The sequence below is a fragment of the Ammospiza nelsoni genome, chromosome 4 (genome assembly GCF_027579445.1).
Source record: "Ammospiza nelsoni isolate bAmmNel1 chromosome 4, bAmmNel1.pri, whole genome shotgun sequence".
Taxonomy (NCBI): Eukaryota; Metazoa; Chordata; class Aves; order Passeriformes; family Passerellidae; genus Ammospiza; species Ammospiza nelsoni.
In genome coordinates, this window is record NC_080636.1 from 28,198,224 (window position 1) to 28,224,672 (window position 26,449).

At 39.1% G+C, this 26,449-nt stretch overlaps 1 protein-coding gene across 2 annotated transcripts in view; it reads left to right on the top strand.

Annotated features, from left to right (window-relative positions):
• The window catches only part of CRACD (capping protein inhibiting regulator of actin dynamics), a 129,727-nt gene that overhangs the window by 53,455 nt on the left and 49,823 nt on the right, over positions 1–26,449 (top strand). The window contains exons 2-3 of one of the 2 annotated variants that reach the window (XM_059469752.1): positions 6,674–6,816; positions 19,720–19,791. In XM_059469752.1, coding sequence (XP_059325735.1) covers positions 19,767–19,791 — 25 coding nt within the window. In that variant the 5' untranslated portion in view covers positions 6,674–6,816; positions 19,720–19,766. The remainder of the gene's footprint in view (positions 1–6,673; positions 6,817–19,719; positions 19,792–26,449) is intronic. The other variant, XM_059469753.1, reaches the window with a different exon arrangement.

The following is a 26,449-nucleotide window of genomic DNA, read 5'->3' on the forward strand; positions in this document are numbered from 1 at the left end:
CAGTGTTTGGTGACCTGTATTATAATTTAAGGTACTGAAAAGAAAAAGGCAATGTTTTTTCCCCCTAAGCATTAGAGGTTATACTTGGCACAATAAACAGAGAAGGAAAACCATAGATCTTGCTGGTGAAATAAAGACATGGTAATAGATGATATTTTGTCTTTCAGAGTGCATTAGGAGCATTTTTAATTGAAGATGCTTATGGTACTTGAGAAAGAACATGATATGTTGTTTTAAAAGAACGTGATTTATTGTTTTTATTGTTTTTAAAAATAAAAAACTATGTCTTCTTAATGCAGTGTTGCATATAAAGTGTGTGGAAAAGAAACAAAGGCACAGGGAGAGCCTGGGTTTCCATTTATTCCTTGGCAATTTACACCTAAATTCTGCCAGTCTAAGTACAACTGACACACAATAAAGTGCAGTTCGATTCCCACTTGTGCAAGCTCTGGTAGTGTTTTGGTACTTCTTGGAAACTGAAATAGGGCAGGAAAGATCTTGTGTCCCTATGGCTAGGGACAGGTTGAGGTTAGCCAGGCATGATCAGAGAGCAGGATGGGATGGTCTGACAGAGAAGTTCTCTCTAGCATCCTACAACACAGGCAAAGCTTTAATTTGGTTCAGTTCTTTTTCAGTGTCAGTGAAGGTAAAAGTGCAGCGTGCCCTGGCTGTGCTGCAGGACTGTGGTGCATTGGTCATTGCAAAGATGCACCCACCCATTGCCATGAAGCTCCCCTGAGCCCAAGAGAGTTTCCCCTTTTCCATGCCTTATCAGCAGGGATATCATGCAGGTCAAACAGCCTCATTTACCCGTCTAGATGTCTCCCAGTGTCTTTGATGCAGCTTTGAGGCTGACCTGTGCTAATATAATTAACCTTCCCTGCCCCTGGCTGGGCTGGAGGGAAGAGAGGGAGCACAGAGGTGAACAGGGCACAGAGAGGGTGGTCAGTCCTGCCAAATCTGCATTTTTCATATTAAGATCTGACAGGTTTTTCTAACAAGACTATTTCTACCCTGTAGTTTGGGAGATCAGAGCTTCCTTTTTACCCAGTCTTTTGCTTGCATTTGGATTTTATCTCTATAATCTTGACAGGATAGATGAGTTTTTAATGGTGTCAGCATGACCCAGGGAAATTACAATGTCAACAGCAATTGTTCTGCAGGTTTGTTAATCCAGTTTCATCCTATTTACTTATGTTGTTGTTTGGCTTGTGATAAATAGGGTTGTACTTGAAAAAAAAATAGGAAAGTTTTCAATTATTTGTTTCCTAATCGTGGGGATTACTTCCCCTCCATTTTCACAGAATCACAGACTGTCTGAGTTTGAGACGCACCTCTGGAAGCCATCTGGTCCAACCTGCTCAAGCAGGCTCAGCTAGAGCTTGTTGTCCAGGACTCTGTGACTTTGGGCTTTGAATGTCTCCAAAGGATGGAGATTGCACAACCTCTCTGGGCACCTTGTGTCAGTGTTTAGTTGCTCTGACAGTTAAAAAGTGTTTCCTGATGCTCAGAGGGACCTCCTGTGTTTCACTTTCTGCCCATTGCCCCTTGTGCTGTCACTGGATATCACTGGGTAGAGCGAGGTCTTCCTTGCAGCCTTCACATCATTCTACCTTGTTGCCCTTGTGTGTATTGCTCAGACATACAGGCTTGCAGAACACTGCTGATAGTCAGCTCAGACTTTTTTCAGAGGTTTTTGGTCTTTTTTTTTTCCTTCTTTATTTTCTTTCCTGGTTTGCAGCTCAGAAGAGGATTCCTTGCAATGCATGGCTGAAAATAAGGGTGTAAAGAGATTTGGGAGAATTCTCCACTCCCACCTCTGCCACTCCTACCTCTACTGAAAACTGTGAGCAGAACATTTTTACTGCTCGTTTTTCCATCAAGCAGCTGTATGAATTAAATGACATTTTGTGATACCCTGGAGTTCTAGGACACAATACATATCAATCATAATAGGTATGCTAAGTTACCAAAGCTCTTCTTATCCCAGAATTCATGTGCTCCTTTTTGAGATATTATTTATTAAACATTATTTTTATATTTTCTGTTATTTGCAGTTCTTTTAATTACTAGTTCTGAATGTTTAGCTTCTTACTTATCTCTCTTGAAAACATGTGAGTTTAATTTTGGCTGAGAAGTGAGCATATATTTTGCCCACCATGTTTGGGAACTTTTGTCTGCATATAGAGTAAAAACATAATTTGCTACTGTATTTGGAGGGATGGATAGGAAAGGTATATTTGGTCGTGTCCTGGTGGCCCCTTTTGACTCCTATATATGTTTTGGTTAAGAAATGTGTAACTTGCAGAAACCTAATAAAGGGCAGGCCAGATGATAACTGCTAGCTTTATTTTATTCCTTTAATGAGTTGTGGTATTTGTATTGAGGGGATTTATTTCCTTTAAACACTCCAAACCTCTGATTTTGGGAAGGAAGTAATAATGTAAGTAATAAACTTACTCTGCTATTCTAAAGCTCTGTGTGTATGTGTGCACATGTATGTTTGGGAATTGTGCAACTGCAGGGGCTGGAGAGTCAAACCCAGGTCTGGCACCATGATAGTGTTAATCTGATCTAATATGATCTCTGGAGTTTATTTCCTCAGCTTTGAGCAGCTGTGGATACTAATGATGCACTATCAAAGACAGCAATCCAAAGTAATGGATTTGTTCCATGTGTAACACAGAACGAGTTCAGTGTCTGGTACAGAGAAATTAAGGTTTTAGTGGCCACCAAAGAAGTGCCTCAGTGTTCATTTGGTTTTGGGTTTAATTTAAAGCTAAACCTTGGTATCAAAAATATACTATAACTTGCTAGTAAAACAGCTTTTAGTACTAACTTCTTTCCTAAAAGAAGTGTTTTACTGAATTTTACTGCTTTTCCTACTTCATAGAGAGCTCTCCTATGAGGACAGACTGAGGGAGCTGGGGCTGTTAAGCCTGGAAAAGAGAAGGCTCCAGGGAGAATTTAGAGCTCCTTCCAGTGCCTAAAGGTGGCCTGCAAGAGACCTGGGGGGGACTTTTCACGAGGGCATGTAGTGACAGGACAAGGGGGAATGGCTTTAAGATGAAAGAGGGGAGGTTTAGGTTGGATATTGGAAAGAAAGCCTTCACTGTGAGGGAGGTGAGGTGTGGAAAGAAGCTGCCCAGAAAAGCTGTGGATGCCCCACCCCTGGGAGTGTTCACATCCAGGTTGGATGGGGCTCTGAGCCACCTGGCCTAGTGGAAGGTGGCCCTGCCCCTGCCCGTGGCATCCAGTTGGAACTCAATGATCTTAGATCCCTTCTGATCCAAACCATAAACCATATGGTTTTAGGATTCATAGCTAACTACTCACTGTAAGCTTTTATCAGTAAGTAGTCTGGAAAACACAAAATGTATGTTTCGACTGATATTCCACATATTTTAACTGTGTACTAAATGCATTAATTTTAGGTGCTATTAAAATTATTTTGAGGATCAAATTTTAAAATGTGCTAGCCCTGTTTCTAGTGCAGAGTGATCTACTGTGTTCTAAAGAAACCATTTAAGTCATAGAGGGTTCTTCTTATTCATGATATGAAACAGAGTCATAGTTTTCAGTATTTTAACAGGCAGGTATCTCTACACTCTTTTGCCTTTTTCAGAAGTTGCTGTTGGTTTTCTCTGTCTGATAATAATTTTGTTCTTTAAATCACAGGCTTTCTTTGCATTTAAGAAAATGTTCTACGAGTAATGTCGATTTTATTTACCTGTGATACACTGAACATATTTCCTTTTGAACTGTTACTCAGTTATCCTGAGAAGCTGAAGCATGTTTTTAGAAGAAGGGGTACTTAATAAGCAGAGAGAAAAGATCTAGGGGTCCTTTAGTGGACAAATATTTGATGGTTTGCCATGCTTGATTGTCTACTAGTCTTGAGCTGTGTGGTGAAATAGTAACTATGTGGACTAGGTACAAGAACAGCTATTGTCTGAGATACTGAAAATAGACCACATGATCAATTTACCACTTGTAACTCTAGCCTTACAGTAGGTATTTTAGGGACTTGCTTTATAATGGCTTTCTCTATTCTAAAGTTTTGTACTATTATTATGTGTTGAGGTAAAGTATAGATTGTGAAAAGATAAAACGCACAATGGAGAGGTCTGTGTTCTCAAGCAAAATCTGAGGCTACTTTTTGTTTCCTGATTTCTATTCTGCTCAGAATTGCATGGGTCTGGCATCATTGCTTCTATCAGATACTTATTACTGTGAGATACAGTAGTTTTCCCTAAGTGTATGCAGAATGTGCATTTGCTTAGCTTTCTGTGTTGGAAATAGGTATTTCTAATGCTGCATTTGAATTTATGGCTGCGTTGGAAAAGGAGAGTATAGAACAGTTTCCTGAAATAATCTTTCAGGATCCAAATATTCCATGCTGGCCTGTCTTCAGGAATTTCCTTTTCATTGAAACGTTTCCCAATCCATCTGTCTTCACATCTTCCCCTGGGAATCAAAAGAGTGTCAGTAAATAGAAGGAATACCTTTTCTGTTTGTCGATTAGTGCCAGGACATCTCCTTGTATGCATCTTGAGCTTAGTGATTTACACTGACTGTGTTTTAAATTTCTTTTTCTTGCACCTTGAACAATGAAGGTCTGTTTTATACCCAGGAGTTCAAAGTGCTTTGAATTCTGATTTTTGAGAACAATAAGCTAATTCAGAAGTTGTGCCATTGCTCCCATGCTTCCAAACTTCACCCAGAAGAATGAAAACTGGCTCTCTATAATGGACTGGTAGATTTGCTGGTTCCCTTGGGATGCAGGCAAGGCACCAGACCTGAAGTCTCTCAGTTACAGCAGGATCCTTATTGCAGGTGCATGAACTCCTGTTTTCTGTGATGCCATAGCCATTGCCATAAGTCACTGAGGTGCAGAAAGAGCAGGGAAACCTGTGAAATGAGCACCCTGAGAGATGTTCTCTGCTCTGCTTTAACAGCACGATGTCTGCAGGGCAGGGACACGAGAGGCTGTGTCAGGCATTTCAGGTGCAAGCAGGATTTAAAGCTGTGAACTAACAGAGATCTTTGCACTGGCAGGTGATTATTGGGGGATGCTTTCTGGTGACAAAGGAAATGTATTCCTACCTGTTTTGCCAGAACCACCTTGACCTGATGCAGGCCACAAACTTTCCATGCTCAAACCATTGCACATCCTACTGTCAATGCTGCATCTGGTGCCCAGAAAATAGAGGGTAATGCTGAGTCTGCACGTGAAAATTAGATTAGAGGTTGATGTGCATATATGAGATTTTCACATCTGAAGTTCCCGGTTACACAAAAGCACCAGTTTGAGTCCTTCCAATTTTGTCATATGCATTAGGAGTACCTTTATTTATTTATTTATTTATTTTTAGAATTGGTGTGGCAAGCTCAGGATGTTTTCATATTGCTTTTTCATCTCTTGTTCACACCTTCAAGACATTCTGAATATTATGAGTGGTACAGAGTCAACTGAGTGCTAATTTCTCATTTCTCAGCTTAAACAGACTGCTTTGTTCAGGCACCTTTGCTAGCAAAAGTGCAATTCTAGATAATCTGTCTTGGCAGCCTGAGAGCCCTCACCAACATTTGGTCCTTGAACTTCAGCAGTAAAAACTTAATGCTTGCAAGCAGTTTGATTTGATTACCAAAGACCAAATACACACTTACCCTTGTCTTGTCAAATGGGGCATGATTTAGCCTATACACTAATTACATTATTACAACAAAATACTCTTATTTGTGGCTGCCTAAGGATTTAAGGATGAATGAATATAGCAAATACTATTTAATAACTGATAGAGTCTAGGAATAGGATAGCTACAAATTCCCTGTCTGATCCTTCTAGTCATATGTAAAAGGAAGCATAGACATCCCTGAAAGGAGTAAAATAATTGGAGGAAATTTTTGAATAATACAAGGTCAAAATGGCAAAATTACAGTTAAATTTTTCAAAGTAAAACTGGAAACTAGTGAAACCAGAAGAAAAAAATCTGTTAAAAATCTAGCTGCTTTGTTCACTTTTGCAAGTTGTTTTTACCTGTTTAATTTTTTTTTCTGTTTTGTAGTGTATTCAAATAGATTACTTAAAGGTTTTTTGTAGTAGATATGTTTTTAATTTAAAAAAGGCATTTAGAGGTTTTTTTTTTTTGCCAGAAAAAATAGTGAAAACTTATTTCTACATGCTCTAGTAGAGGGAAAACCAAAGATACTATAAGCTCACATTTTAGTTTTTTGAAGTTATCATTTTTTCATTTTAAGACAGTCATATATGGCATTTTTATTTCAGCCAAACTACAGTAAAACCAGTGACATATTTTTCTTGAGATATAATTGATTTAGAACTGCACGATGTCACTGGAAGGAAAAATAAAAAAGTGCTGCCATTTCACTAGTTAGGAAAGGGAAAGAAAGACCATTTTGTATGAAAGTCTCAGAGGGAAATCCAAAGCTAATGAAAAATTTCTCAGGTTGCAATATCTTTTTTTTCTTTCTTTCTCTTTTGTTTTTTCTTTTTATACTGCAGACATCTCAAACCATTTACAAGAGATGTAGCAGACAGGAATAGCTCAGCTTATAAGCACCCTTCAAAAGAGTGAAAATGCAAAACCATCACTCTTAGGTTTGCCTAGAAAAGTTGAACTAAAGTTCTTTCTTTTCCATTTATACCTAGGCAGTCTGGGACGAGAATGTTAACCACTGGTCCCTAACAGCATATCCTGACTTCTGATCACTTGTATTAAAGAAAAACACCAATTTCAGAGAGAGTGCAAGACCGTGTGGAAGTAGAAAATACCACACCCCACCTTAAAAAAGGTAAGAAAGGTTTTCCTGCTGATGCTTTAACAATGGAAGTGGTGTCTTCATTTAACAATTCATTATGTTAAAGGCAGAAGTGAAAACTTAAATAACTGAACCCTAAAATATTCATTTAACCTGCATGTTCTAACTTAGAAAAAGGGATTCTTTTTGTTTTAAATGGGAGAATGTAACGCATGTGTTCCTGAGCTTAAAACTATTTGTTTTGTAGCTTTTGTGTGTATTGTGGAAAAAAAATAGTATGTAAACCAGAAAATATAATCTTTCATGTAAGGCACAGAAGTCTTTCTTAGCCATGAAAAGTGTTACGTAGCTTCCAGTGTACCATGCAAGTCTCCCTTTGCCAGGACATGCACAGAGTGTTTGCAGAATGCTGCTGCTGGGAATTGGTGCTAAGGACATTTGTACTTCTCTCAGAACGAATCTTTCCCTTTCTGCTGGGTTTTGGATTGACTGGTTATTTATAAAATATTTGCAACTCTACTTCCTTAGATGCTGCAGTTCTAAAAAGTATTGGAAGAAGCTGAAAACAGTTAAGCCATACTGTACTCTGCATGTTTCCTCTGAAAGTGGAGTGATAGCAACGGAGGAGTTTTTCCATTCAGATTTTCTTTGCACACCCCCCCAACCATTTCCTTCTTTTTTCTGTAGAGAATGTTGAAATTCAGACAATTCCTTTCTATAGCAGCCATTCTGTAACATGGTTCCAGGACAAATGTGTTCATCACATTTGCAAACGCCCTACTCAACAGGACAAATCTATAAACTTTGATTTGGAGTCCATCAAACATAGAAATGCTGTCTTTTCTTTTGTACAAAGCAGTATGATTCTTCTGTTTGAAGCTGTTGTGGTTTTAGAGAATCTGTGCTGTCTAATCCATATCACCTGGTAAATTCAAAAGACTATTGGTTACCTAAAAGTCCTGGTTTGTGACTGTCTTGCCAAAATGTTTGTTCAGCTGGTGTTTTATGTGGAAAGAGAATGAATGACAAGTAGGTGTCTTTGGCAACTCTTCTGAAATGATCAGCTGAAATACGTTGGCTTGCTGCTGAGAAACAAAGGTTCTGTTTTCTTGAGATAGTTATAGTAATGTTGACATTTTTCTACTGTAAAAATGTTCTACACCTCAGCTGAGGGTACAAATGTGTTTGTGACATACCTGTTTGTGAGATGGGGTCTGTTATTGTACTACAGGCAGGGCATGTTCTTATTTCCTCAAAGCAGAAAGGTAAGAAATGTGCCACCACCAATGCAAAATGCTCTTTGAGTACAGGATGCTTCCTACCTGCTCTCTCTAACCTCATATTTCCATGCCACTTTTATGCAAGGATTACAGATTCTGAACTACCTTCTGTTTCCTTTGGATAGGCCTAACTTTTGCAAGCAATACAGCCTTCTTCAAATAGCATGTTTTATATTTTGCCCAAAAGGATACAATACCCATTGGCTTAAATTACAGATGTTCAAAGAACAGTCTGTGAGGGTGGTCAGGTACAATAGCATGTAGATTGACTAATACAATTTTCATAACTAAAATATGCAAGAGTCTATACAGATATGTTTCTGTATAGAATTTGCATATAATATTTCTTCCAAGAGAATTGAAGCTACTTTTTTTTTTCTGACAGTGTACCCAGTGTTCTTTCGTAACCACCCACATATCCTGTTGTTAGAATATTCTGCTTTTTACTGCAGAAAAAGTCCAAACCTTTTTTAGAAAGTAATTTGCAGTTAGTAGAGATTTTGCTTAATCCCTGAGATTCTCTGTAAATCATTTGTGAATGTAGTGTTAGTCAAGTTTTGAACAAATTTATTAAAGTCTAATATTTTTAGATTTTTCCTAATGCAGACAATTTTTTTTCTAGTTCATTCCACCATTTCAGATTTTCTAAGCTAAAATGCTCATGGCTTCAGAGTCACATTTACTGGTGATCGTACCCAGCTTTTCCAGAGACTTCAGATTTCCTTTAAGGTATTGTCCATTAAAGCTTTTATTTTTTTTCTTTTTTTTTTTTCATTCTTCAAAAAAGTGGAAGAACAGGAAATATTGTTCTTTTATATGACATTAAAGTTTTTTTTAATTTCATTTGCATCATCCAAAGTTTTTTCCCCTTTATTCTGCAATTTCTTGTTCTCCTGTTTTTTATGTTTGCTCAATTCACATTTCATTCTTATAACACCCAATGACTATGGATACATTTGGTTGTGTCCTTTCAGTCACTTCAGAGGAAGTAAAAATAACAAAGATTTTCTGAAATGAGTCACTGTTGAGTAATTAGCTATGTAAGGAATCTATTTCCTATTTAATGAAGAAGGGGTTCTGCCAGGAAGACAGAGACCTTGGTTTAGTCAATGTTGTTGTAGCATTTATTCATGATTCAGTTTTTAGATTTTTAGACTTCTCCTGTGTTATTCTTGCAATGTGTTTTAGTGATAAGCCTCAACAGGAAAAGTCCCTTGATTTGTGAACCCTCTACATATTAATGTGAACAAATTGGTTGTCTTTTCAAATTTAAAATCACTAAACCAGCCAGGAAGCCTCTCCCTGTAAATGGACTTGGACTTCATGCTCTTCTGCAACTCTGCCTTCGCTTGTTTTTATGCAGAGCAGTGTCATGTCCTTGTTCCAGCCCAGTAAGGGAGTGACCCCAGACACCTGAGAAATTTACTCATTCAGTCCATAGTTTGTTCATCTGGTGCCTCTGGCCATGCAGGCCTGGGACCTGGGGTAGAGGAGCTCAGCAGGATGGCTTCATCCTTACACTCTGTGGAAAACTCCTCTACAAAACTCACCTATGCTCACCGTAGCCACACCTGTCCCCTGCACTGTACGTAGAAAGGATCAATGCCTTTGTTGCCTCCATGAACTGAGAAGGACAACCAAGATGATGGCTTGACAGTTGCAGCAATCTGAAATGATGCTCACAGATCCATGGAAAGTATTTTATGATATGCAATTAATTAGCAAGTTAAGCATATCACATCATCTGCAGAACATTGCAGCAGGAGTTGAAAACTGGGGTGGTTACATCCATCTGCTAATTCTTGTAGGGCAACAATTACAGTAAAAATGCTCAAGATTTTGATGATCTGAAACCTATACTGTAAATATCCAATAATTGTTTCATATACCATTTGGGGAATCTGCTGGTTGGGTGTATTTCTCTCTGTGGCCATCACAAAGGGCATTGGAGGTTATCAGCTTCTGAGTGTAGGCACCCGGTCCTGCTCTGGATAAAAGATGTGAGATCCATGCCTGATATTTACCAAGCTGGCAACCAATAAGGTTTTGGAGGTTGAGAGATTTGGCTTTTTTAACTATACTGGCAAGAAAGTAAGTAGATCTGTCATAATATGGAAGCTGCACCTGACAATGTTGGGATCCTCCAGAGAGCCTGGAGAGAGTGAAGCAAAAGGCTCAAGCTCCTTCTGCAAAAATTTCCTCTGAAAGCCAATACCCTCATGCTGAAGAGCAGAGTTATAGTTGATCAACTCTTTTTGAAATAATGGTATGACAGCTTTAAATAAAACAACAACAAACAAAAGAAGTTGTCATGTGCCATTTTTCATGTTCCTTTATCTTCCCAATATATAACAGAACTGGTTACCTTTTGCATCTGCTCTGTTCCACAAGGAAGCTGCCCAGTATGCAAGAACTTTTCTTGATAATTTTGCAATAGTTTTTTCTGCTTTTCCTTCCTTTGGAAAAGATAGATGGTATATTTCTATTAAAATCAGAGGAGTATTTCTATCCAGCATCTAAATGCCTGTATGTTTTTGAATTTTTGTGCATAATACAGAATAAGAGCTTCAGGAAAATGAATATAGTATGTTTTAAGGCAGAGCTAATTCTTGTGAAGTGGTTTGATTGCAAGAGTATAGCCTGATTGTAATTAAATCTGTTTCTTTCTTTTGGTCAGCAAGTTATAATTGGAATTGAAACTATTTTTTCCTAATTAGATTGACTAGTTCTAAGCAAGATTTTCATGCTCACCATTTCCATGCTCTGGAGCAGCTTATATTTTAAAATGGGGTCCAAACTGTGAAACTTGATGATTCTTGACTTTTTTACAATGCTTTTGATAAGCCAGTATTTTCAGAAGGCCTGGAACCATGTTTGCAAAATTACATTAGTTTCTGTTTTGGTTGTTATTTTTGTGATCTTGCTGACAACAATTGACTCAGGTTTAGTAATTCTGTAGACTACATTGTTTTAATCTCTTCTATGCTGAGTTCTGAGAGAATATTGATGAAGAGTACTGTAGGAAAAATTATGTGAGGGCAAAAGGTGATTTATGTTTCCTCTACTACTTTTAGAACTGGGTCAATTAAAGGATTGCCTATGGTAATACTTTTTTCATTTGTGCTCCTACATTACAGTTTCAAAGTTCAAATTTGCATCTTAAGAGTACTTAGGAATTCAGGTTCATAGGCTTAGGACTGGAAAAATTGACACAAACCCTGATTTGACTTTGCTAATGTGATATATGTGTTTGTGATGTTCTGCCTCAGGCATCTGACAGTGGTTAAATAATCTTAGAAAGTCAGGAAAAGACACTCACATGTTTCATTTTAATATTATTTAGTGCTTTCTTGAGCTGAAAGTTCACTATAACTATGGGTTTCAGTGGCTGACTAGGATGGAGAGAAGTAAAGTTCTTCAGGAAATTCTAAAGAGAAAAGAAACCCAAGTATTTATCAGAGCTAATTATGAAATATCGTGTTAACTGCTGCTATGGCAGTGGTCTGACTATCTGGTCTGTATTCAAGGACTCAAAATTCCCTGTGACCTTCCTCCACTACATCCAAATGAATCTCTCAGCTGAAATGCAGCTCAAAGGCTTAGACAGCTTTTAAAAAGCTTCTTGGAGATCTGTAACATTGTGAACTGAGAGTAGACAGAGGTGTCTCCAAGACAAGGTGCTTCTTCAGCTCCATCGTCTTTATCCTTAGGTCAAACGGGACCTGAGCTCTCCTGTCATTGTTGGGTAGTTCCCACTGAGATGATTGATTTCATTGATAAAGCCCAGGCTAAAACAATACCCCATAGTGCTGGTTTGTGTCTTTTGTAGTTTGTATATTGCATATATTGTTGTCTAAAATGAGACTTCTTCCCAAAACCAAAGATTGGTTCTGTAGATGAAGCAAGAGTACAAAAGATACATAACCCACAGGCAAATTTCCCTAGAGAAGCTCTTCAAGGACTTTTAAACTGTTATTTTAATCTATGTTTTACAAAAGACAAATGTTGTAATTAGGAATGGCTGCAGTATTTTCAGATCTAAAAGATACAATGTGACATTATAATGCTCCTACGTAATATAGGTAGTAAAAGTATATTTTATTGAGCCTATTAATGTAGTTGTTTACTCTTTGGTGCATTTTAGAGTATGGGAAACATGCAACTAGATAATGTAGTCTGAAGAAAATAAGCTCTTGCAAATCCTTGTGCTTCTGCAACATTCAGGTAGCTAATACAGTGCTTATACTAAAATACTGTTCAATACTATTAAGCTGTCCAATAGAGTGTTCATGTATGGCACTATTTATTTATTGTGTTAAATAGAAATGCTATTTATAATTAAAGTGTTTATTTAATAAACATTTAACATTATTAGTTTCCATTAGTGAACAGAGGAAGGGATGCACACAGTAAGAAGAAAAACATGACCTGTACAATGTGACTTTCTTATTACAGAGTTCTGCAGTTCCTGGGAGTCTTGACTTACAGGTCCTTGTTATGAAGTGCAGCTATAATTTTCACATGTTCAAGACTTCTAATGTAATGTAATGACTGTTGTACCCTTACAGTGCTGCTACTGCATTGTTCCAAATCAGCCTAAAATGTAAGACACTTTAGTGCATGGTGCATGATTTGAAGATAAGGGAGAATTTACCTTGTGTTTGATTTCAAAATCTCAGTGGTGATATAAATGTGTTGTGCTATACTTCTTGTTTCAGTAACATTTGGAAAAAACACAAACAAACAAAAAAACCAAACTCAAACCAAAGACACCCACAAAAAAACATGGCTGCAGCTGAAAGTAATACTAACCAAAATGTTCAGTCTGGGCTACTGGGTACTGATGATTCAGGGACTGTAAAAATAAATTGGGTTTTTAATTGTAAATTAAAGAGACAGAACACATTTTCAGTTTATTTACAGAGGAAACATCTTCCTTCCTCATAAATTACTGTAAGGGATCTGCTTATGTCTGAATCTGCTTGTGTCTAAACAATGTAGATCTGACCAGGCTGGTCTTGCAGTTCTTTCTCACTGCGAGTGGGTCACCCAGTGTCTTACATAATCTGGAGCATATCTGAACTCTTGGGATAGCAAGACCCAAGTATTTGCATAGGAATTCTAAGAAATGGGGTTTTGCAGCAGGAACAGATTTCGTGTTTTCTTTCTTACTTTTCTAATATTTTTTCTTTTCTTCTCCATCATTTCAAGCTGCAGCAATGATCTAGTATTTGAACAAGAGAGTCCTAGAAACTGTCTCTAAGAAGCAATACAGTATTCAGTTTATCTTGTCTTCCTCTTTTAAGCGTAGGACTGGTAATTTCATTGGGTTTCTGAGCACCTTGTTAAGGTGAATGTACCTGCATTTCCTGGATGTGTCCAGTTGTTAATTAAACTCTGTTTAGAAACTTTTCCTGATACTGAATTGAAACTTTCTCTGGCAACATTTTGTCATAGAAAACACTCAGAGACTCCTAAACAACCCTACTCATTTCATTCTTCTGTAGTCTCTCTTCAAAAATTAAAGTTTAGAACTGAAAGACAAAACTATCTTTAAGGATTCAATATGTAATCTTTTCTATTCCCAAACTTACTGGGATTCCTTTCCTAAGGTGTAAAAACAAAGCTGCAATAAGGAAATCTCCAGTGATAAAAATATAGGAAGGAATTATGGAAAACTAGATCATGAACAAAATAACTCTTTTAGATTTCAGTTCAGGAAGTTGCTTGAGGGTAAATTAAACTGAATTATTCACCTGTGGTTTTGGTGTCTTTATTTCAGAAATTGTTAATGAAAATAATACCAACTATATATTTTACTTCTGCTGAAATTATTTAATAGGCTGCCCTCATAGATACTTGGACTTTTCCAAGGGAACTGGTCCAACTACTTTAGAGTTTACAGGCCTGAAAATACATTTCGAAAGACTGTCACATGAAAATGAAAGGCAATCCTCATCCTCAATAGCTTAGTTACTTGTAATTCATATTAAATGCAAAAGGGAAATCCATGTAGCCTTTATGATGTTTAAATGAAGTTGTAAATGGATAAGCCTAAAATTCAGTCCATTGAAGGACTGTAAGACTATGTATGAATGAAGAGATACTGAACTTTCTTATGGAAACCTTAATGCTGAGAAGCATAAAACATTTCCTTAGAAGACTGAAATGCCTCTTAATCTGTAAAGAAGCCTGACCTGTGTGAGAACTAGTTACAGAAGCTGAAGTTAACAGAGCTTTCTCTGGCTTTAAAGATTTGTATTTATATTCAATTAACTAAAAGCTAGGTGAACATGATCACCCTAGATTGTTCCACCAATTATATTTATCACATGAGTGCAACAGGAAACACCTGGGCTGTTTGCCTTCCTTAGGAGTGCATGACTGTTTTGGAAGCAGCAGGATGTTTAAATGGTAAAAATTTGGGAAAGACTTTTTGTTTATACTAAAATAGATAGTTGAATTAATTATGAAATGGGAGTGCTGATTTTTAGATGCTTCCACCAAATGCCAGTTTCTCCTTATGTTTTTAAGCAGCTTGCAAGAACTATGCCAATTTCTCCTTATGCTTTAAGGAGCTTGGAAGAAATATCCAATGGAAGCTCTTAAAAGTTAAAATACTGCTGAAAGTTTTCCTCATAAAAGTCATCATGCATCATGAACTGCCAGTTTTCCGCTAATTTCATGGCCATGACTTCAGAAGTCCCAAAATCCACTAGGCAGTGATTTTAATCTTTATTTAGGATTCTCTTGTAGCTAATATTGTTTAAATTCTCTATGCCTCCTTATTTTCCTCCCCCCTCTCTTCCTTCTGTCAGCCCTTCATCCATTTGCCTTAAAGGCCCAGGGTGGATGAGTCAGTGGCTCCAATCTGTATTTGCTTAGATACCAACTCCCTTTTAGGCATAGCATTATCATGCTTTATCTCAGTAGGTAGTCATGCTTTTTGAACAATTTTGACATCTGGAACTTTCTTTTATTAGATGTAGACTGCTGCATTCCTTTCTATATCAAAAAAAAAAAAAAAAAAAGGCATGATCTCTGGGCATACTTTTTAAAAAAATCCAAAACACAACCCAGTTCTTAGCTCCACAGACCTCACCAATCCAATGAATAGACCAACTGGTTTAAGCTTGTGTGGATCCCTCACTTTCTTGTCTATTTCTTGGTTGTTCCTTCATCTGTGGCCACTGGAACAGGGGTCTCCTTGCCTTCCTGCCTCTCCCCCGTGCTCACCTGCTGTGCACAGCCAGGAAACCCTGAACACCGCCCCTGCCAGACCTTGTGGCTCTGAATTTTACCTTGTGTGACTTGACAGTTTGGAGGGATGTTAAAAGTGTGTCTCTCCCTTGGCAATAGTATGTCCCTCTCCTTGTCTCTCCTAAAGAACAAACTGCAGATATTTTGAATAAGAAAGGCTGAAAAGCCAAAATACCTGATGAGAAGCAGACCTTTCATGCTGCCACCACAGCAACAGCAGAGTGCTCGAGCAGGCACAAGATGTTTCTGGTGCACCCCAAATGCCACTTTTGCTTGATGCTCTGGAGCTGCAAGCACATGCCCAGATAAGGGGTGTCTCACTTGGAGGACATGGGGAGGGAAGGAACATTTTTCACCCTTCTTAATTCTCTCTTCATCTGTCAAGCCGGGAGAAACCTGGAAGGGGAACACATGATGGTATTGTTCAGTGTTAATTCTTTTCTAATTAGCCAGAGCATTGAAAATGCTTCTGTCTCTTTAAAATGATGTGGTATTTTTTGCTGCGGCTACTACCAAACGTGAAGTTATTTGAGTGAACAGAATAACTTCCTGTGTGTTGGGGTGTGAGGTGACCTCATTATTCCTAAATCTATTCCTGTTTTGTAGCACTCCTTATTCAGCTCCGCTCTTTCAGCTGCTCAAGTGTTTTTATTTCTGCTCTGGTTGCGTAACAGATTTTTTTTTGAAATGTCAGAATCACGGCAACATAAGTTGGTTATGTTGAACCAACCTGGCAGAAATTTAGCTGCTTGTAGATAAGACAATAATAGAGCAATATTGAACAGGGTTTGTGGCTTAATAAGATAAGAAGCAACATTTAACAGGTTTTACTTTGATGGAACACTGTTGATTAATGCAAGACATGCTTCATTCCAACTGAGGCTTCTGGTAAAGGCATTTAAAAAATAATCATTTTGCCTTTGCTTGCACAAAGTCAGCACTTCAGAGAAGTATTGTGTTGAAAACTCTGACAAATGGTATTCCTTGTCTGCCTTCAGAAGGGAGTGTCATGAGGAGTGTTAGTATGCACTCTGCAGTCTGTGCTTGCTCCAGGGCAGAGGTGCACACCTCCAGGGGGGTGCTGCTCCCTTCACCCCTTTATTGCTTTTGCTGAGGGCTGTGCTGCTGGAACTGTTCATCTGAAAGTGGAGCACCTGTCCACTCTCAAGGAAACAGAAGAAGTCTTTCTCAAAGCTCGCTCAGTGGGCTCCAGGCAGCCTTGCTAGTCATACTTAGCAGAGTTTGTTTGCCATACACTGACAGGTTTTTCATGCCAACTTGAAAGTTTACCATTCGGACCTCCAACATTAAAGGGGCACATGAGAAACAAGATTCCAACTACGCTGCTTGAGAACCCTCTCTCACCTCCTGAGTAGTTCCTGTGGGACATGTTTCTCTAAATAATGCATCCCACCTTTTGTACAATTAACCACTCATTTGAAACTTCCTAGCTCCCGTGGTTTTTGCCTGCTTTCATTCTCTGCCACTCTCTCTTGATTTCTTTTACTAGCTTCAGTATTCTCTGCTGACTGCATGTAGCTTTGGAGCACTTTGGAGTGTGAGTTGGTGATCTGTTGGGTTTTTAACAAGCAGGTAAGTTTTCTGACAGAGTGTGCTTCCTGAGTTAAAGGTTTAGTGCCTATGCCAAATCTGTGCTTGCATTAATAACCTCCATATCTACAATTATATATAATGAGCTTTTATAAGTCCCACTGCCTCCATTTCCCATTGCATTAAAAATAAATCAAGATGAAATTTGAGGTAAACTAAGCTAGCAAGAAGATGGAAAAATTTCAGTTTGGCATCCTGCGTGGCATTGTTACCAATTCAGGGAAAACAAAGACCTTTTAAATGTCTACTGCATTACACTTTTCAGCTATTAAAACCTATTTTCATGTAAGAAAATGGAAGGAAAATGCTTTTTCTCTTTAAAATTTGCATTGTTTGATTTTGTCACTTCACCTTTTAATCCTCTTTCATTTGATGTTTTGATGTGTAACAAAAGCTTATGTTTCAATTTTCATCTCTGCTTAAACAAAGAAAGGCTGTGACACTGGGAGCAGGTAGTTTGGGTGTGACTGAGATGAAGCTGATATTAGGGGGTTATTAGGGAGAGTAGCTTCTGCCTCTTCATTACCAGATTGTCCACCACTTATTTTCATGCTTGCTGTCTGAGTGATGCTGCTTCCCTGCTGCTGGTACCAAAGGTCCTTTGATAACCTTGTGTGACAATTAAACACTACTAATTGTCCTCAGCTAGGAGGCTGTTCTGTGGCCATTCATGCACCTCCAACTTTGATGCTAGATTGGGTAATGCCTCTAGGAGGGGTCCCTCTCAACACCTGTGCTTTTCAGTACTGCAATATTCAACTGTTGGTCTCCAAGTTGAATCTTAGTCATGGGGTTTGAAGTGCAAAGGACCTGAATAGCTACAGAATGTGCTCAGGGCAATGACCACACCTGAGTCCAGCAAGTGTTTGCTCAGGTACCTGTGTAGCCTTTCTAATGGTCCTGAGCCCTGTTGTAAGCTCTTGTGGTCTTAATTAACCGTGGCTTGCTGGATATTTTGGAGGGAGGCTAGATCCAGTGTTGTGCTGCAAGAGGAAGGCTGGCTGAAGTGATTTATTTGCTGAAGAGAATCTTGGTCTGTCAGCTGTTGGAGTGAAGAAAGTAGCCCTTATAGATGGGTCAAAAAGCCATGTATTTTGTCAGACCAGAGCAATTTCATCTTTCTATTCTCCTTTTTTTGTTAAGCTCTTTTTAATTAAAAATTAAATTGGGTGAAAGTCATTCTCTTGGTTTCTGAGAATGTATCATTAGTGAAATAAAATGTGTCCCTAAAGAAAGAAGTTGCTGAAGTCATTATTACACATAAGTCTTGGAATATCTGCCAAAACAAATCTGTGTGATATACCTCAGAGGAGAAAGCAACAGGGGGATATTACTCTCAAGCTCTTTATTTTATCTTTTCTCATTTCCAGTTCAATCCCATTTGTTTGTGTTTAGGAGGATTATTCTGTATGTCAGTATTTGCAGTGCTTAGAAAAAAGGACTGCTAAGCAGCGTGGGACTCCTCAATGTCTCTCCACAAATACTGTTTTTAATTGACACAGAGGGAGATTTCAGAAATCAGATACTATTAAATGCACTGTGTACAATAGATTAATTAAAATTCCTCTCTGTTGAAGGCTTTATCTTACTTCAAGAGTCTCTGCAATTGATATGAAAATGCTAAGGACCTCTGTTGAAACTAGATGACAACCAGAAACTTTGGTTTCACATAGAGCAAGCACAATTTCATCTACATCTTAAATTTTATAGGAAACTTTTTGGTCTAAACACTTTTGGGTTATGAAGGCCTAAGCTTAGCAAAGCTTAGCAACTTGTTCCTGGCCTTTGGGTAAAACTTGTAAGACATGATTTTGAACACCAAGCAAAATCTGAAAAGGCATCACTAAAACATTATTTTCCTGTAGAGGATTTTACTGCATGATAAGCTACCTGGTTCCCAGGAGATTTGAAAATCAGATCTCCCATTTCTCTGCCAAACTACAGATGTGAGAGCATGGCTTCACTGGGTATATTTTCCTTTAAGCCCTGGTTGCTAAGGTCTGTTTGTGGAAGAGTGCCACCTTTGTGGAAGGAACTACTGGAGCCATGAGAAGTTTTACCCTGAGCACAAAGTAAGATTTGGTTCAGCCAGTGTTGACTGAGAACTGCATAATGAAGCTCTTTTAGGATTTATTCAAAACTTTATTGCTTTCTAAGAGGAATTTGCATCATTGTTGCTTCTTTCATGAGAAATAACATAGACTGCTTATGCTTTCATGGTACTATAGGATGCTTCAGGAAATACTGGTGTCTAGCATAAATTGTCTTGGAAAATGCAGCCTCCAGATGTGATGGCAGTTATTGACATTAAACTGTTCTTGTCTAGATAAAAACATGGATAATATAATATCAGGATTTTTCTTACTTTTTAAAAACCACTACTGTTATTCATAGCACCTATAAAGAGTTGCCTAGTAGTCCCAGTTCACTATATTGCCCTTGTGGGAAGGTAATGCTATTTTTGGCTTTGTGGTTGGGGAAGACTGAGCAAAAAGCTGTTGTATAAACTAATGTATCAAATGAAAGATCAGCTGGGAAGTCTTGTCTATCAATCTGAAATAATTTTGGCTGTTGCCAGTTGAGATCTCCCTTAGCACTTTCCACAGGGAAAGTGCTAAATAAGAACAGAGTGCTGAAATACATGCCCAGCTTAACTTGTAAGGCTGTTCCTACAGACTTCCTATCACACTACAATATGTCCGTCAGAGTTCTCTTTAAAATCACAAAAAAATGCCCAAACAAGTCCTTCTCTTTGGTGATTTCATGGCTTCTGTTTCTTCCTCAGAGAAGACCAAGTCTGAAGTTTCTCTGACTTCGTCTGAAATTGTAGGCATGATCAATTTGTTTAAGAAACCTTGTAAGTACTTGACTGCTGGAGCACATGATGTCCTGTCATTCAAAAGCTCACTGTTAAGTTTCTGTGGCTTAGTCTGGAGCACTTCCAGAGGGGAGCTGGCTGAGGGGGGAATGTGCTGTGCTTCTTGTTTTTGAGTAGGAGCTGCTGCTAATGTATGTGCTGCTTTTGTCCATTTTTATGGCAGGTAGAATAAACAGTGTACATGTGAAGCACAGTCAAATTCAAACCAGAGAGGTTATTCTGGTTAATGCTTTTGCCCTGAGGCATGACTTGGGGATTTCTGCTCCACTGTGGGAAACTTTACTCCTCCATTTGTGCTATGTCAGATGCTGTGCTTTACCATGCCTTTTGAAATGGTCCTTTTAACTGAAGAAAGTTTGGAATTTATGGATTTAAATTTTTAAGTAAATAGAAAAATACATGCTTTTTTATGGTCATCTGGATTATTTTTCAAAGTTGTCAGAAAGTTTGCTATTTTAAAGCTTACTACTGTAGTTTTAATTTTGATGGGTTTTCCTATGTCAGTTCTCAAATATCTTTCAGTTGCTCTGATACTGACTCAACATAATTCCAGTTTTATTTTTTGCATTGGATTTGCAGGGATGCTTTGACAAATTCTGAATTTATTTGAGTTAAATGTGAATGGACTGAAGCAGTGTAAAGTTTGTACTTCTGTGTAAATAGCAAGCATGCTGTCAAGCAATGGTGTTGGATTCATGTAGTGATGTCCTGTTCACCTGTTTGTTTGGGGGCTTGGGGAGGGGGGATTTTGAGGACAAGGGGCCATCCAAGGTGTTTATAATAAACAAGACTTGCTTTTGCTATGACATGATAGTTAACACTGTAATATAACTAAAGCTTTAGTCTGTTTTCAGATTTCCCCATTATGTATCTATTCCAGTTCAGAAGTAAATGGTGCCTCTGTTTCCACTGGATTGCATGATGTACTGCATGAGCTTGTGGTACTGAAAAGGCAATAAGGGGGGAAAGGATCCTCACTTGGTCACCAAGTGCCCTTCAGAGCAAGGCATGAAGCCCCCCTGCCACTGTATCACTGTCACAGTCACGTTGAATGCTCTCCCAGGGAAAGAAAGGAGAAAGAAAGGAATGATAAAAAACCCTTTACTTCTCAACAATTTATTTAATTAGCTCCAATTACAGATTTAAATGATGGAAGTAGTAAGAAGACTTACTTTGCATGTACTGTTGAGGAATTCATGTAGGAAGAGGAGACACAAGTGTTTGAAATACCTGGCTAGCTCTCTGTTGTCATCTGTTAATAATTCACATGGCTCTTTCATTTCTATTTTGTTGAGAGAAAGAGAGTAGGCTTGACACAAAGAAGCTCTTAACTTCCTCTGTAAAGGAGTGGGAGTACAGCATGTCCATTCAGTACAAAGAAAAGAATTTACTTTTGTGGAGTTTTCAGACTTTTTTAGTTTTCTTTTTGTTTTTAGTTTTCTTCACCAGTGGACTATGGGAAGGAAACTGTTTCTCATGTGGCTTTTACACTTAGCTATTGTTAGTTAAGCCATAACTGAGCTGCAAATTCCAGGCCCAGACTTTCCCAGAATTTGGTGCCTGCTTATATAGGGAATCATTTGCTCTGCAGGTACCACCAAATAAAATGGTGCATTGCAGTCTTGCCCTCTACTGGGTTTGTGGTGGATCTCTGTAGAGTATTACCACAGAGGCTCAAAAAGCCCTGGCAGACAGTTGCAGGGGATGAGTCTGATTCAATGTCATTGTGACTCTTCTCTGAAAGCTACTGCTCTAGGAAACCTTTGCCTATAACCACTGCCTTGTGTAATTGAAAAAAGATTAGCTAAATTACATATGTTTTCTCTGAGGGTACTTGTGTTTCATGGATGGGATTAAAAGCAGAAAGGTAGAGAATATCTACAGTTTGCCAGCATTCCAGCTGGAGTGATGACATTTCTGCATGCTTTGGTGGTCTTGTTCACAGAACTTGCTTCCCTGCTAGGGCTTTATTTTGTCTTTAAGTCTCTTTTCTATCCTAGTATGTGCAATGGTTTCTGAACTCCCTTCTGCTCTACAAACTTATCCTGGGTAAAGCACAAGTTTTGAAAATATTATGCAATTAAATTCTTGTTGGTAATATCTTACCTGGGATGTTTGTTTGTTTCTGTTTCCCTAAGAAGGATGCATTTTATAAAGAGGTAAGTATTTTATTAAGATTAAGTAAAGAGGTAAGAGACTTACCTTACTCCTGCATAAGTATTAGTAGAAATCAAAAAGGTGAGAATGTGAACACAGCTGATTTATTTATCCAAAATCTCTCTACTTAGAATAATAATGCTTTTTACAGATGGAACATGAACTTTTAATAGCTCATGTGTGGAGACAGACACTAATTGTCTCACCTGGTCATTTGTAATGAAGGCATTTATTATTTTTGTCCTTTAATGTTTCTTTGAGAAAAGCTGGAATGTAGGATCTGCCTGCCTCTCCCCATGGGTCAGGACTGAATTGCAAATTACTCCTCTGGTGCTTGTGCAGACTGGCTGCTGTTGGAAATGTGATACTCAGCTACATGGAATTCTTGTCTGTACCAACCTTGCCATGTCTGCTTTCATTTTTCCTAAATTACTAAACAACTTACACTTAATGAGTTGCAACTAATTAGTACCTCTTGCTTTGCTATACCTGTAAAATTATACTTCCAGTAAAATGCTTCATGAACTAATTAGATATCTCAACCCAGTTGACTTTTGTCCTCTTGTTTACTGGCTTCTTACTAGATAGTGAGATTAAAATCTTGTCGTCTTACTTCAAAGATGCAATCTCTTCATGTTCTTTTCCCATTACAGACTACATTTAATTCTTGTTCTGGAATGCTGTTTCCCTAAATGAGGTGTCCTCTTTTTCCTGTGGAGCAGAGTGCCTGTCCCATTTCACAACATAGCCCAGAGCAGGGATGACCAGCTGCTCTGTGGCTACGCTTGCCCCAGGTGCTGAGGATAATAAGAGGCTGACACTGCAGAGGGTGCTTGGGGTATCCTGCAGAACAGGTACAGACAAACCTTACCAGTCTGGTGGCATGGTCCAGCAGGGCAGGGCAGGGACACACAGCTGTTCTCAGTGAGGTCAGCTCCTCAGCACTTACAAGCTGTGGCATGGAGCCCATTCCAGCAGAGGAGAGCAAAGTCCTGGTTTGGCTAGGCTGCCTTGGTGGCTGTGCCCTTGCCCTTGAACACCTTGAGGGGCTTACAACCATCTTTTTTTCCCCACTGTGGATCTTGCAACAAAAACTGTTTTCAGTAAAAGAAACAAAGCAAAGTAAGCCCCCTTCCCCCTTCAGTTTGGGCTGCATCTAATGGAGACCAAGTAATGCTGGTGATGCCTCAGTGTGTGTTCCCCAGGACAGAGGTCTTCAGAGCTGCTACTTGGGATCCCGCTGTGCTGTAAGCACTGTGTTTCCACCACAGCTGCAAAGGGTGATGTGAGAGAGAGAGATTCAGAGAGTTGATTTCTTGGAGGCTCTGAGGACTTTCCTATGGGAAGTTTTGTGGCAGACAGTTTAAGTAAACATTTGCTATTACAAGGAAGCCGCACAGAATGCTATATCCTCTGATCCTTCCTGGGACCTTGCACGCATTTGAACGGCCATGCTTTCTTCCCTCTTTCTTGGTCCCAGCTAATTTCAAATCCTTTGGCCAAGGGGCTTTTGGCCTCCCTTAGAGTGATGTGCAGTGCATGTGGTGTCTATGCAGCAGTGGCCTGCCTTAAGTGCTGCCAGGCTGAAACACTGGGCAGCTGGCAAGGCCTGCAGCTGGCTGTCATTGCATGGATGTACAGATCCCCACGGCACCATGAGGAGGAGCAGATACAGGCAGCTAGCCCATTTCAGCTTCTATCCAAGGCCCCCTTGCACCTTGTTCAGAATGTTTAATTTAAGTAAAACTGGTGAAAACACTTCCCTCTGCTTTTAGAAGAACTTAATAAGTATTTTAAAAAGCCACTGAAGTTGCTGTTTATTGCAAAGTAGCGGAGGCTGCAGCCAGGTGGGGGTGGGTCTCTCCTCCCAGGCAACCAGTGACAGGATGAGAGGACAGTCTTAAGCTGCACCAGGGGAAGTTTAAGCTGGATATTAGGAAGAAGTTCTTCACAGAAGGGTTAGTTGGGCATTGAATGGGCTGTTTGGGGAGGTAGTGGAGTCACTGTTCCTGGAGGTGTCAAGGAAAAGACTGAATGTGGCACTTAGGGCCAAGGCCTAGTTGACAAGGTGGTGTTAGGTCATAGGCCAGACTTGATGATCTCTCCAACCTAAATGATTCTCTGATTCTGCAAAATCTCACCACTCTCTTATTTTCTCTTGTTTGATTAAGTGGCTAACCAGATACTATCTGGATTGCCCCACTGTTAGTGAAGCATTAGGACACAATGTGGGTGGTGCCGTTACAGGAATCTGTTTACCAAACCCAAGTACAGATATTTTAACATTTTTTAGTCACCTGTTTGACTGTGATTTCTGAACTGGCACATTAAAAGTAAGTAGCAGTTGCCCTCCTGTTAATGAATACATATCAATATATATATAATGCCAGGTATGCATTCTTTCAAAAGTTTTTTTCTAAATTCATCAGTGATCTGCTGTATGCAAGTACAGGATAAATTTTATGTACATGTAAGTTTTTGCACTAATTTTAATTTTAATTCAACATTTGTTTGAAGATCAATAAACCAGTGATTTCTCAAGTGATGCAGCAGATCAGTTGCCATTAGCTAATTTTCAGTTTACAGTCTGAAACACTTAAACTCAAACCGTACAAGTTCATCAGTCAGAGAGCAGATATGTGTAGTATTAACTGTGACCAAAGCAGAATACATTGCTTTTGTTCAGTCATGTTTTCTGCACACACAGTATGAACATTCTGTATCCTATAAAATATATGTCATCCCTCTACCATCAGATAAAGACATACCTGGTAAGTCAAGCCCAACTAAAACCCAGAATATTTGGAGAGTGTCCTATTTTTTTCTGATGTCGTGTGTTCATTGATTTTAGGGTTTGTTTTCAAAAAATGTAAGAACAGGAAAAATAAAAGTAGGGAATGTGGTTTTTGTTGCAATTGAGACATATCCTCTGGTGGAAAATCCTGGAGGAGATGGTATTCTGCAATGGCACTACAATGTATTCCTGCCCAGCAACTGGCATTTTTCTTTCTCCCATATAATATGTAGGACTTAGTCTGAAAAAGTCAAAAAGAGGGGTGAAGGGGTGGGAGAAGCCTAAGCTTAACTTGTACACTCCTATTGTTGACAGTGCTGTCACTTCATGTATCTAAATTAAATGGTTCTTTCCCCTGACTGTCCTGGGTGGGTGTTACTGCACATATGGCTTTTGGGCTTTAGTCTGCTCTTTAAAGGAATGATCAAGTTTAGCACAGTCATTTAGAGCATCAGGATTTTTCTGAAAATGCATTAGAAAACCTGGTATGAGGACCTGGGGATCTGGAGGGCCAACACAGAGCACTGGAGTGAATGTTCTCTTCACCCAGGACTTTTAGATGTGTTACTTTTCCTCTTCTCTAAGTCCACAGGACAAAGCTATGGCTATGGTTGTTTCCACACTCATATTTGACAAATCTTTCAGAAACCTTCATGTGAGCAAGGTTTCAAAAACTAGAACTTGGATTTACTTTGAGATGCTTTGCATTATCTCAGTGTCAAAATATGCCACAGAGAGAGATGTGAGCATCTCTTGAGGATATTTGGTCACATAATGGAAACTGATTGAATTTTAAAACTTTCATCTTGTTTCTTATATTTGTACTGTTCGACTTATTTTCAAACTTGCATCTGTTACTGTAACTCTAGGTAATGCTTTATAGAGATGGAAAAACACTGACTCAGCTACTGAGTGCTTGTAGTCCAGTAGGTTAAGAATAGATACAAAGCAAGTAAAAAGGGTTAAAACTCAGTAAGTGTTCACCTCTCTCCTCTGGCCCCAGCCCTTTCCCAAATCTGCTCTCTGATATTTTTTACAGTGAGTGCTCTTGGACCATGAGTTTTACAAGTAGAGCAGGGGTATCAGGTGGAAGAGAGTTTATGCAGGGTGTGAAGAAGTGTATGATGTCAGAGAAGCAGTTAAGGAGGGGAGATAAATCCGGTTTGGTCAACCTGGGCTTCCTCTGACTCTCCTTGTGAACTTCCCTTAACTGGACAGTCAGGACACCCAGTCCTGTACCATGCTGCTCACGGGGATCCAAAATTTGCTTCAGCAGCTAGGAAACAAGTATTCAGAGCTGCTGAAATGGACCCCAGCTTCCATCCATGCTAGACAGACAGACCCTGGCACTAGTCAGATCCAGGATAGGATTTCTGTTCCTTGGTCTTGCCACTGGACTGGAGCAGCTGGAAGGTGCCTGGTCTGCCAAAAGACACCCTGTACAAGTAACATTTTGTGGAGTGATGTTGCAGCATGAGACATAGCACTTGGCTGGTCCCTGGGGCTGTCACAGCTGCTGCAGCCCCTCAGAGAATGGCAGACACAATCTGCACTCCCAGTGTCTTTCCAAGGGCCCAACTTGATGTCATATCCTGCAATCTACAATGCATTAAATTCCCTTGGCCATAGTTCTGTTTAACCATCCTCACTAGCACATGGGACCTTGTGATTTGCCTGGCCACCTGA